Genomic DNA, 13,733 nt, shown 5'->3' with positions numbered 1-13,733 from the left:
TATCTCTTGGGAGAGAAAACCTTGCACTTATGAGGATAGTTTTGACAAACAACTGAACCAGTTATTCGACTTTATTGCTTGCAGAAAAGTGCTCACTAGTAGGCCTATTTTCCTGAGTAAGAATCTGATCGTGACAGTGAATCAGAGGCCAAATATATTGTATTGGCACGCGTGAACTAAAGATTCCCTAATTGAACTGGGATTTGTCAAAGCTCAGAGAGAGGAGAATGGCAGTATAGAAGCACCTTTAAGCAAGGGTCTCTAGCAAGGATATTTCAGAGAACAAGAGAGAGAAGGCTGCCATCGAAAGAGAGATGATGAGAAACCTTAATGAGGAAAACAGGTGAGAAAGTACAGGAGAGAGAAAGAAGACTAATTATTGGGGTCAAGGTGATTCGAAGTTTAATGACTTTCTAATGTCTAATTTAAATGTTGATCAAGAGAATGATATATTTGTCCCTTACCTAGAAAATACCACACAAAGCAGATATAGCAACAGCTGCTTGGATTGACGGTAGTTTAACACTTGATGATGTTTATCTGGGTATAGATCATAATAAAATAAAGAAAGCTCAAGAGAAACTTGTCGATAATCTAGTTCTAAAGATGATTTTGACAATATGCAAGAGAAAGGGTGAATTACCTGTTTGTTTTTTGATGGGATAAGGGTTGACAATAAGGTGCTGATAAAAGTTGGACAGTCAAAAAAGTTTTACCCTGTTATAGTAAAACACAAACATTAAATAGCTGCAGTGAGCAGTGAGCTAAAACGGAGTATTTGTGGCAATTATCCCCAGAAAAAATATGGCACCGTGAAGCATAGATGCACGACAGATAACATTGCAAACATATTCAGAGTGCGTAAATAGATCAGGCTTCAAAAGCCATTGTGGAGGCAGTACCAACACGAACACCGGATGGAAATATAAGTCATTCAACCGATTTAGCGGAAAATTGTAGGGAAGCTTGTCTGGATTGTTTGTGACCTTCACAGCAATGAGTTGTCACTCATCCATGTGATTCATAAGATGGATGGCAATACTTTTTCAGACAAAACATGGCTCGTTCTTCGCAATATTCTAGATTTGTGTCACTCAATATACTGGATTGTGTCACTGAAGAAAATAAATCAAGTTCAAACGTGTCCTTCCGCTCGTTAAGATTGAACACGCTCTGAATCACGATTTGAGTACTGACCATTAATTTATAGCCTACTATAAGACTTCTATATCATTTTAGTTTTCTAATTCATTGAATTAGAGCAAAACGCGGCTAATTCTAATTCTAATTCTAATCTAATTCAGATTTTACCAAAAATACTACTTGCATTTTTAGTCTCAATCATATTTTTTTAGTTGGGACGACTTGTGTGTATTCTTACAGTCTAAAAAGCATAGAAAGGCATAAAAACTAGCACATGCGCATAATTACCCATTCACGTTCTTATAAGAATAAATTAAGATTAAGTTAAATTAGTTGTAAATAATTAAATGTGATTCTATTGTACAATCTAGTTGGAACTTCACATATAAGGTATTCGGTAATTCTAATTCTAATCTAATTTAAAAAAACTAAAATAAATCTAGTTGTCCAAATCTGCCTACTATGGTTACCAGATTGGTAGTGCTATCAAGATATGGGCCATGCCTGATAGACATGCTTCCTTTCAGATAGCCCTAGTGTCACATTCTTGGTGGCTCAAGACTTCATTTAGAATCTGCAGATTTTGGATTTCTAATCATAAACTGAGAGGGAATCGTGAGGCTTATTGTGCAGTTTGTGGGTATCTATACAGGTTCTACATCAAGGAAAATTCATCATTATTTGAAGGTTCAAGACATGTCCTCTTTCAGCCTGAACTCATGAGATGTCAGCCAAGCAAGGTGGTTCAAATTGTGGAGCAGATAGACTGTGAGAACAGAAAGAAAGATATATCCGTGCTTAGATAGTCAGAATAGACGGGATAAGTTGGAATAGAAGCATGAAAGACATACTTCTTTTTGCGGAAACGAAGGAGTAGCAAAATCGGTTATTGTATTTAGGTTATTGTATGATAACTGGTGATTTATTTTGTCAGTAGATAACAATTGTATCGATTGTATCAAGATCGTTGTTTCACTTGTAACGACTTATTTTTCACACATAATAAAGCAATGTAATGCATTTACGTGAAACGCATAAAATATTGAATTTTCGTAAAACTTTAATTGCAAATATAAAAACGAAGTGTTTCTAATTTGATGTTAACACAAGATTCTGCAAATAAAAGTGCGTTTCATTCAATGAGCCGATATTTTAAACTAACAAAAATGTTTAACTATCCAATGACACTTACTAATGTTTACTCCAGCATATTCTCGAGATTTCATATGGGGGTTTCGTCATCTATGGATATAAAATCACAAAGTTACGAGGTTGGGGTGAGGTATGGATTCGGGGTAAAAGTTCTATGAATTATAAGGGACTTTAAATTATATTTTGTTTTAGAATTTAGCTGCTTTTAGGGAAATGCAATTAATTCAAAGCCGCCAACTAATATGGATAATACTTGGAGAGGATCTGGTTTATAAAAAAATAAAAATAAAGACAAATAGAATAGGCGTGCGTCTTTCCCTACCTCCCTACACAATAACATGGTTTTATTTTTTTAACAGAGAGTAAAGTTGGGTTTGATTAAAGATTCACTGCGCGACAAACACTAAGTTTGAAAAATGGACAAAAACAATTTCGCCAAGAGCTCTTCCTATGAAAAACTGATGGAAGCGGTATCGGGGACGGGAAGGTACCAAAATTTACTACTCGCCTTGACTCTATTTCGTACCATTGTGAGTCCGTTCTTGCACACCGGATCTGTTTTTCTAGGTACCAACTAGTTTATTGTTTCTCATTTCGTGTTATATAGGCCTACTAATTTGAATGAGTATTGTGGAGTATGTTTATTGTTCGTCGAAATCTATAGTAAAAAAATTGGAAGTTTACGATAAATTAATTTTCCAATGGGTTTAAAAATCTCCTTTAGATTTTTAGGAAATCGTACAACTGGCCTCTCTGGTTTCTTGGAAATATATTTCAGTTTAGCACTTTATGTTGATTGGGCATTAGTCATGGAACAGTGATTTCTAATTTTCATAACCTATTACAATTTTTTAAATTGTTTTTTTGTCAAAGCTTTGCCATTGGCGGACTTGGTGTATAAACTGACAAAGCAACCTATTGCATCATCAAACAAAATTGTGGTTAATTTTCAGCCGGTCTTCCGCCGTCTCGTTGCATGATAGACGCCATTGACAACGTTTCTGGAAGTGCTTTGTCCCAAGATTTTATCACGAAGACCTTCATTCCGTACAATAAGTATACTAAGGTAAAAATACTGAATATATAAACAACGAATGACAAAATTGCGGAACTGCTGTCTCTCGCTGTGTAAATCAAGAAATGGTTGACAGTAAAACATACGAATAGCTAAAGAAATTTAATAAAGTACAACATTCTCAGCGAAACACAGGATAACATGTAACTCGCATTGCCCTAAAACAAAGTAGATCTCGGTTGTGCATACTAATCAACAGCCAAAAATGCGTATTATGGATTTTACTTCGAGATAAACTCTTTTCTCATCCAACGTGCAGTTTCACCGGAGTGCTGACAACCTAGAGTCCATTAAATGTTTATTATAATTATACATTACTATCTATGACATGATTCCGTAGTTTGGAAAAAAAAAATCACCCACGTTTACGTTAACCCAGTGGTTCTCCTTTTATGGCGTTTGACAACCCTCAGAAATAAATAGATTGCGGCACACCTGCAAATTTTTTCCGTCTTGGTAAATCACTAGAATGTCACAATGAACAAAACTAGAACAACACACATCAACTATACACAGCGTTTTAATTGGATTCATTCCACTCTAATCTTACACAATAAGTTTTGGGAGGTATCCCTGGGGCATTAGAAAATAGCACCCCGGTTTAGAATCATTGCGTTAAACAAATGTTAATTTTAGTGCCACAATACTTACAAAGCCATATAATGAAGCAATATGGTGACCATACTTTGCGAATACGAAAACAAATGATAAAATGCTAGATATACAGCCTGAGAGCATACCAGTACCAAGTCAAAATCTTCCCGTTAAACTTAACAACTTACCTAGTTTGATTGTGTTACACCATTTAACGCAAACATTAACACTCTTTTTACAATACATGATCAGGGGATAAGATAAGATAACTGCGATGTTACTTAAATCGAGCCAACCATTAATACCAGGGTTACGATCGCTGCAAGAGGTTCGAATACGACCTAACTTCTTGCGGAAGTAACATCACCGAAGCCTGTGTGACAAAGATTGCCAACGAAACAAAAGTGCCCAAGGTGATGTCATGCCAGGACGGCTTCTACTTCGACAATAGCACGTTTGAGGAAACCATAACAACGGAGGTATAGTAATTTACTGCGGTGTTTCTGCAATGATTTTTAAAAACTTTCGTTTATTATTATTCAGAAATTTTATAGAATACATCTGTGATTCGTAAAGCATGTTTTTTGCGAAGTTTAATTTTTTTAAACGTTTACTATTACAATTCCTTTACTTATATCGTTTTAGCGCAAATTGCACAAAAACAACTAGAATTAAAGATATTGAATAGGATAATGTCTTACGTTTATTTTATAAATATATTCAAATTGTTGAATAAAACATTAATAAAGCTCTTTCGAATGTAACGAAACAGAGTTGCGCAGAGTTGCTTAAATATACCCTATTGTTTTCAGTGGGAATTGGTTTGCGACAAGCTAATATTGATGACCACAACATCGTCAATCTATTATCTCGGCCTTTTCTTTGGAGCCATAGTTGGTGGAATGCTCAGTGACAGGTCAAAACGGTTTCTCTAACAAACTCACATGAAGGCTTATATACCATTAATATCTTTGGTTGCCCAGCAAAACAAGTTATGGTACTCTACGCCTTATACGAAACTGATTCTATGCGTGGTTTATTACATCTTGTCTATAGAACAAACAGCATACATCTTAGCAGACATTTCAGATATCCTTAATCATCATAGCCTAAAATTACTTGAAACATTGTATTTGTATGCCATATTGAAATCAAGATAACGGCGTGATTTTAGTCCCTTCTTTGTGCATGTTAATTAGCGCTATAACTTAAAGGGTTGATTAGGTTTGACTTTCACAATTTTAAGGACCTGTAGACAGGTCGGCGACATTTCAGCTAAGTCGACAAAATTACAGAGAAACATTTTAAAGAAAGTTGTACCGTTTATGCAGATATGGACGCGTGCGTGTCTGCCAGGGCTTTTCAATCCTGTGGTTCGTCTTCAGTCTATCCTTGGCCTTTTCGCCGAACGTTTACGTTTTCCTGGCCCTCAGGTTTCTGCTTGCCTTCAGTTACATGCCGTTGTCTGTCGCTTCCTTCGTTTACAGTAAGTACGAACGTCGCCCGGTTAGGCTTTTAGGATTAAAAATACGCTTTGACGAGAACTTAATCGTTTTATAACCGTTATTGCGCTGAAGTTACCTCGCTACTCAGTTTCATTTGAGGAAGTACCTGAAATTTTAACGTTCTATTTAGATACCAGTCCGAGATCTTTAAACTGATGTAAAATTAGGAACCAAGCTTTTGGCCAACGCAGCGGTGAGCTAACTACAGCTTTTAAGTTGAACGCGTTAAAAGGGGTGGCATTTTATATGGGCGACATGTTGGCTCATTGAAGATAAGACACGGTTATAAACATGTCCTATAGACATTAATTACAATTTTGACGTCATTCATTGAAGAACGATAATGTCAACATGTATGCTGTATATTTTGTTATGTTGTGTTTACCTTGTTTAGAAGAAATCAAGTTAAAATATGGCACAAAATTTATATCCAGCACGAGTTCGCCGGTTTCTGTAGTTTATAATGTATGCCGAATATTGAAAGGCATACAAAAAAACAATAGAAAAAATGTGGCCAAATATATTTAAGAATTTCACATAAATGACATCTACATCCTCAAAATAAAACTGTTTTAACAAGTAATTCTTAAAGATTGGAACATAATGGTTTGAGGTTGTAGTTATAGGCGTAGTATAGGAATATCAAAAGCCCATAGAGTATAAGTTGGTTTAATAACGGCTAAAGGGGTATTCGAAGCGTTCAAAACGATACTTTCTTCTGTATGGGCTTTGATATTCTGACTAATTCCTAAAGACTTTTTTTTTATCCAATCGCCGAATTGCCAAATTGATTTTCTGTCCAATTGTTTTATTATTAAAAGAAAAGGAACTACAGTGTCATTCAAAAGTAACGTAAAAATGTAATTTGCTTCAACAGTTACAGAAATCAGCAAGAAGTTTCTACGGCCGACTCTAGGCTGCCTTTACAATGTGGCATTTGGTTTCGGATGTGTGGTTATGTCAGGACTGGCCTATAAGTGGCGCCACTGGAGAGATTTGGAAATCGTTTTCTCATTATGGAGCATTCCTGTTATCTTTATTGTCTTCTGCATATTGCCGAAATCTCCGAGGTAAAACCTGTTTCAGCTTGTTAAGCTATGCAAGATAAAACTTTTTTGTAATTTTCTTAAGAATACCTGAAAAAGATTTGTTTTGTTTTCAACTTTTGTAAATAATCTAATTAAAAAAGATAAATTGAAATTAATTTAACAAGGAAACAATTTATTAGACCATTAGTATAACTTTTTTAATAAAATTTAACTTTTCGTGGTTGTATTTTTTTTTTCAATACCGTTATCTAAAATTTTGGACTAAAAGTACGACGTTACTGTGAAAAATAACGACATTGATAACCGCAATTTTATTAGGTTATCAGGCCAAGTTTGCATCACTAGTAAAAAGGTAATAGTTTTCTTTGTCAGAGTTAAAATCAAATATTAAGTTTAATCGCAAATCTTGGATAAAATGCACTAAAAAGGAATTTCGGATGATAGGGATTCAACGCTTGTATCGGATAAGTACCGACACTAAACTATTTGGCGCCTGGTGTGGGTTCAGGACCGATTTAGGAGAGTATCCCTATAGTCGTTATTATTCTCGTGATGAAAACCAGTAGCAAAAATAAATCTGTTTTCACCAAGCTATATTATGGACGAATAAAATTTTCCTATTTAAAAAGGCTATACTGGATAATCATGTTTGACAAATACAAAATTAGTCGAGTGCTACTAAAATGCGTTGTTTGTGCCCATAATCTACTCATAATAATCCGTTCGCTCAGGTGGCTAATTTCGAAAGGTAGGTCCAAGGAAGCTCACAAGATCTGTGAGGTGATGGCTCGCAGAAACAAAGGGGAGTTGCCTGAAACACTGTTCCAAGAAGCCCAGCAAAACGTTGCTCAGGTATCCTTAAGTTTGGGTATATTATAATAGAACACACAGTCGCACGACCAATGAGGCCTGCATTTGAGCGGTTTATTTTGGTAAAGACAAAACCCAATTTTTTTAGGGGAACCATAAAGAAAAGGAATACCTATTTGTGAAAAAAGCTTTATTTTTTGTAACTACCAGGATATTGTTGCCGAAAGTAAACAAATCAAGAACAAAAAGCATATGTTTTAATAAAATTGGTTTCTATTTCCAAAGATATATGTTGTGTGATTTTGAGCTGTGTTTGGAAAATTGCTAAGTTATGACCTGTTTATGTATCCCAGGAAACTCAATCATCCTCAAAGGAGCTTCTTCGCCTCCCTTATTTGAGATTGATGCTCTTGTGTAACTGCTTCGTATGGTGTGTTACCAGGTAGGCTATGCGGACATTGTCTTTTGCCACTTAAGAGGAATTATGCACGTTGTCACAACGAGTTGTTTTTATCATTTTGCAGCTTAGTGTACTACGGCCTGGCATTAAACAGCGGAGCACTTTCCGGTAGCGTTTACCTCAACCACGCGTTAGGTGGCGTGATGGAGTTGACTGCTTGTTTGATGACCATTCCCATGTTGTTGATATTGGGCAGACGAAGGACTACAGTGGGGACGTTGGCGGTCTCTTCCGTTTCCTGTCTTCTTTCTACCGTGTGCATACAGTTGAGCAGTGGAAATGATGGTAGGCTATTTAAGTCGGTGTTTTTTTGTGTGAATTTTAAAACTTTTCCGCTTTTCAGCATTTCAAAAGGCCGGAATTGTAACCGCGATGGTTGGTCGATTCAGTTCAAGTGCTACTTTTGCGGCGGTTTACCAACAAACGGTGGAGTTGTTTCCAACTCCCGGAAGGTAAATAACATAGTAAAGAATTTCAACAGAAACATTGCAGAAAGTCGGCGGCAAGTTAATGTAGTTTTATATGTAAGACGTATACAGATTAAAACGTTTACTTGATATAAAAGTATTGCAATGAGCGAACAGTAATAAACATTACTGATTCTCCTCAGCTACAAAACGTGAATTTTAACTACGTAGTATTTTTTTGTATTTGAATACACCCAAATTTGCCATCATTTTAGTTTTTCATTTTAAAAAACTCGTTAATCACGGGGATATGATCTTTACAGCCCGTAACGTAATTTATATTCCACATATACATTTTTAGGGGAACAGCAATGGGAGTAGCGTCAATGGCAGCAAGAATCGGAAGTATCATCACTCCTTATACATTGCAGTTGCAGTACGAATTGCCCTGGCTTACCCAGGTATATCTACAGGCTACAAAACACACTACAAAGCTCAATGTTTTAATCTATAAGTAAAACATTGTTTCCAGTTATTTGTGGTTCATATAGAAGCCATGTCTTGGGTTGGATTTTCTCGGTCTAATTCAGTGGTTCTCAACCTTTTTGTTCCGGTGGCCCCTTTTTGATGCTTTCAAGTGGTAGCGGATCCCTCACATATTTCTGGTGTAATATCTGCGTTTAGTTCTTTTTAGTAATTTAGTATGTCTGCCTATAGTGCACGTTATGTTGAGTAAAGTAGCACACGACACCAATTCATTTTATGACAAGTGATTTCTGCTGCTGCATCGCCGAATCAAGTCTAAAATGTGTGGTTGTGTTTTTGACAAAGCTAGACGCATGTCATCTTTGAGAATGATTGCATAAACCAAAATCCAGTATATAATAACTGTTAATTCTGCCTTCCATTTTACAATTTATTGTGTTTCATTACGATAAAAGTGTTCTGTCACACTCGATCCGATTTACAACGTGTTACAATGTGATTTTATCACTTACCAAGATTGTGATTACTGATTAGGCATGTTGCCAAGCGTTAGTTATTTCCTAGCGTTAATTAAATTAATAAGGTAGATTTATAAGTTTTTGTGGACCCCCGGTTGAGAACCACTGGTCTAATTGTTCATTTTGCGCTAATTAAAACGTACATATACACAGTGTGTATTCTGAGATCAAGTCCTTCTGGAGTCCTACTGGCCAACGATAACGGCAACCAATGCTGAAAGATTTTGGTAAGCCTTTGCGAAGGCATATTGTGTTTGGGCTTATAATATACTTATCTATAATGAACAATCCGATACAAGATATAAGTTGAAAATCAAAGGAGGGTTGTAGCGTATCGGGGTCTGTATAGTTAGGGGTAATAAGGCGCTGGCTCTGAAGACGAGAGCCGACGGCTGCCTAAGTCTCTTACGTGTCCTTATGTATCCGAATCCAAAGAAGCAGGCCGCTAAAATACATGTCCTTAACTTCTTGAACTCTTTAGACAAAATCACTTCACTCAGTAGATAATTGCATGTTGGGTATATTCACAAAGCCTCAGACACACAATGATGTAACGAAGCGGTGATTCAAGCCGCTAATCAGTAAGACGTATAAAACAGAATGCCCGCGAAACGTTGAAAGCGCACAGTTAGGCGTTTTGGTCACGCGTCAGTGAACAACGGTCACGTGTATAGTGACGTTAAATTAGGCAATATCTGGTAATATTGCATATTAAATGCTACAGGTGACAGGGCGTCCTGTGGAAAAATTTACCGTCCATGCGTCAGATTATTTGTCTAAACTATATGCGATGTGTATTAATTAGAATGAGCAACTAACATGCTTGGTTTATTCAGACCATCTTCGGTGTTGCGGCGGCTTTTGCCGCTCTCCTTGCCTCCTGCTTCCCGGAAACCAATGGTCGCCCACTTCTCTCTTCCTTTAAAGAGTCGGAAGAGTTTCTCGGGGAGCACCTTCGTCATACCTGGATCGGAAAACTGTGCTGTCTTGCGCGGAACGGGTAAGAGTTAAATGTCGCGAGTCATCTTTCCAGGATAAGATAACAGTTCCGTAACCGTTGCAAAGCACATTTTGCGAAGCGTTTGCTTACTGTTTAGACTTTAAATTTAGACAGTATACTAAATCCTGATTATCTCTAAATAATAAATCAGTATGTCTTGCTCAGTTATTTTTTAAAGAGGCCGTAAACATTAGAGATATCTTTCCATACAACCTTAGGTTCATTTGTCTATCAACAAAATTTGAGTGTTCAAATGATGACTAACGCTTTAGTCAACTGTAAAACGGTGTGTACGATTTAATATGCCTTTCTATTTCTATGAGTTAACACTAGAATTACCGGTGCGGTCATTTTGACCGTTTTTGATTTTCAATCGTTTATATCTCCGCTTAGGTAACTGTTAGAATATTGAAACTCCCTGACTTTTCCTCAGTCTAGGTCACCTTTTGGTATGTAAATTTTTAGTTTGTTAGAATAACCACAGTATGAGATAAGAATCGATTTACCTTAAATTACCGCCAACGGTCATTTTGACCGTAAAGAAAATTCTAATTCCTCCACGAATTATATCGCCTTAAACGATAGCTATTTGTGTCGCTATTATTTTTAAACAACCATGCAACAATTGCTGCAGTAGCTGGTATCAGTTAGTCACATGTTAGTTCATAATTTTGACTCAAAAATTCTTATCCAAATTCGATGGTTGACGGAAGCAGAAAGCGAAAGTATTTCCAAACTAATGTGGACTGTCGACAAAATAAAATGCAAAAATGTGTTGTGGATGCTGTAGATTAGATTCCGGATTGTGTATAACTTGTGTGAAACTTGAATGTGTAGATTGCGCTAAGCGCTGCTAATTTTTTGGTTCTTGTATACCTTGGATAGCTATTTGTGGTCCATGTTACAAGCAGCATAATAAAAATGCATGTTTGATATTTTTAACCCAATTAAAAACAATTTCAATATTCATGTTAGTTGTAAAGAAAACATACAAAAACAAATTCTCCTTACGCAGCTAAAAAGCAGGTTGAAAGCCAACAATGCATCAATTAGTAGATATGGCTTCTAAAGTATATTTCAGAACATGATATTATAATGGAGCCTACAGCGTATTAATCTAACGCTTACAAAGGTTAAGGTCGCTCAATAGTAAAGGGAACTTATAGAATGAAATAAATCTAAATTATTATGACTTTTTTTTCTTTATTATACAAACGGTCATTTTGACCGCTCGCGGTAATTCTAAGTGTGTTCACCGCGCGGTAATTCTAGTGTTAAAAATAGTTCTTGTATGGCTTGAAGTGTAATAAGAGTTAAAATGAATGCTGAAGGGACCATTTTGCGAATGGTGATAGATATGATGTGCTAGCCTAGCAATGCGGTAAATAGCAACTTAAATCACTCACCCCTTATTTACACCTATCTGTTGGTTTACCACTGCAAAAATGGTTTTCGCCCTCGGGTAAACCGTTCACCGATTTAACTAATATTGGTTTCAGCCTCAAAATATCGAACAAGAAATTGTATTAAACAAATGTCTTATAAATTATAAAAGACGTGTTGTATATATTTGGCTAAAGAGCGAGATATAAAATACTTGTTGTTTTTTTCAGAGAAAGCAGAGATTCGGATATTACCAAAGAAATTCCGCTTATGACAATCAGCTCGGCGTGAAAATCTTCCATGCCTATGTCGTGTCTTTATGTGGAAACCACGGATAATTTAAATAGAGTCTCTTGCGGAAAAGTCAAGAAATGCTTAACACATATTTTTGTGCAATCACAAGTCATATATACCTTTTCATTTTATTTCGGGTGCCGCCTGAAACGTTGTTATCGAAATTAGTTGCGTTATTACTGAAAAACAAACTTTATTACCGAAATCAGTGGCTTAATCAGGATTCTATTGCAAGCAAGGCAGGGCTAGAAAAACATCTGGCCTGAGGTGAGTTTCTAACACTCGGCCATACCGAGCCCGTCTTTCTGCCAACTGAGTTACACAGGGTCAAAAGAGCGCATGTCTAAAACGACCACAGCAACATAGCGCGCTGCTTCCTGTTCGTACATGCAATTTTGTGTTTGGAGATCAACAGTTAGCATCAAGCAACAGAACCATCAAATCCGCGTATATAGCTATATATACCAGTGGTTCTCAACCTTTTATTGCCTATGGCACCCCTACAAGATTTTTCGGTGGGTAAAATCACTAGACTGTCACAATAAACAAAACTAAAACAACACACATCAACTCTACACAACGTAGGGAGTTATAAATGGATTTATTCCACTCTAATTTTACACCAAAATTTGTAAGACTTGAGCAAAAATCAGATTCTTAAAATTTATCAAATATTTCTCGGCACCCTTGGGCATTAGAAATGGCAACCAGGGTGCCGCGGAACCCCGGTTAAGAACCACTGGTATGTACTGTGAGATCAGTTAGAGTTCGAAACTCACCGAAGGCTAATTGTCTTTCCTAGCCTGGCCTTGCTTGTTATACAAACCTGGTTAGGCCAACATATATTGGTTATAACTAGGGCGATTATTTTTTGACTTGTGAAAAAAGTCAAAATTTTGTCAAAATTTACACGTTTGGTCAAAATTTGTCAAAATCTTTCAAGTCAAAATCCTTAAGATATGCACCTAGATAGTTTACAAAATTAAAAAAAAAATATATATTCATATTTTTAAGATTGTCGTTTAGTTTACGTTTGATCACAAAAAATAGATTTAAATGATATGCAACGACATTATAATGGTATTATATCTTCACTATAGCAATATACGGAATACGCGCGAGCCGGTAGAATTAACCACCCAGACCTAGTTTATCGCATTAGGTTGGGCTCCAACTTAGTTTTTGCTTTACGTAAGTGTGTATCTCTGATTTGGACAAATATTGAACAGTATTTTGTCATTTTTACCTTTCATACCTTGTATTTCAACTATTTACACAACATTTTTCTAAAATAACCAGCGTCTTGTTTTTCTTTGGTACTTCAATACTTTTTTTGAAATAACAAAATATGAACTAGTCATTCCAAGAGTATGCATAAACCTGAAAAAATAACTGAATTTTGTTGAAATCTGTAGTTAGTAAAACAGTAAAACGTGTGGTTGACTTTAGGGCACTAATGTAGTACTTCAAAAAGCAATATTTTGTTTAAATACATTTATTTCTTATAGGTCAAAATTTTGTCAAAAAAATATATTTTTAGGTCAAAATTTGTCAAAATTTCAATTTTTTAGGTCAAAATTTCCAATATTTTAGGTCAAAAAATAATCGCCCTAGTTACAACCTTTCCAAAGGTAGCCTACCCGGTATATTATTAAAGTATACCTTAATCGTTTGTCAGTACTATATTTTAACCGGAATCATCACAATATAACCATTTTCGATTTTTCACGTTTAATTGTCATGATTTTGTTAGTGTTACTGTAAATTGGAGTAATTGTATAAAGTCTAGATATATAGCTTTACAAAAACGTCCTTGTATATACAGACAAAAAAATAAACCAATTATATTATTATTTT

At 35.9% G+C, this 13,733-nt stretch overlaps 1 protein-coding gene across 1 annotated transcript; it reads left to right on the top strand.

Annotated features, from left to right (window-relative positions):
• The first annotated feature begins 342 nt into the window (after window positions 1–342).
• LOC146139889 (organic cation transporter protein-like) lies at window positions 343–13,705 on the top strand. Its single transcript, XM_083392550.1, has 13 exons — window positions 343–2,862; window positions 3,249–3,361; window positions 4,273–4,443; window positions 4,777–4,880; window positions 5,296–5,450; window positions 6,347–6,539; window positions 7,250–7,370; window positions 7,682–7,770; window positions 7,853–8,073; window positions 8,132–8,240; window positions 8,557–8,656; window positions 10,036–10,199; window positions 11,813–13,705. The coding sequence occupies exons 1-13, from the start codon at window positions 2,712–2,714 to the stop codon at window positions 11,871–11,873; spliced, it is 1,752 nt and encodes a 583-aa protein (XP_083248676.1). The 5' UTR covers window positions 343–2,711; the 3' UTR covers window positions 11,874–13,705.
• Window positions 13,706–13,733: the final 28 nt, after the last annotated feature.

Source organism: Ascidiella aspersa, chromosome 6 (assembly GCF_963924565.1).
Source record: "Ascidiella aspersa chromosome 6, kaAscAspe10.2, whole genome shotgun sequence".
Taxonomy (NCBI): Eukaryota; Metazoa; Chordata; class Ascidiacea; order Phlebobranchia; family Ascidiidae; genus Ascidiella; species Ascidiella aspersa.
Note: the sequence above shows the minus strand (reverse complement) of the source record. Positions and strands in the feature narration are given on the sequence as shown.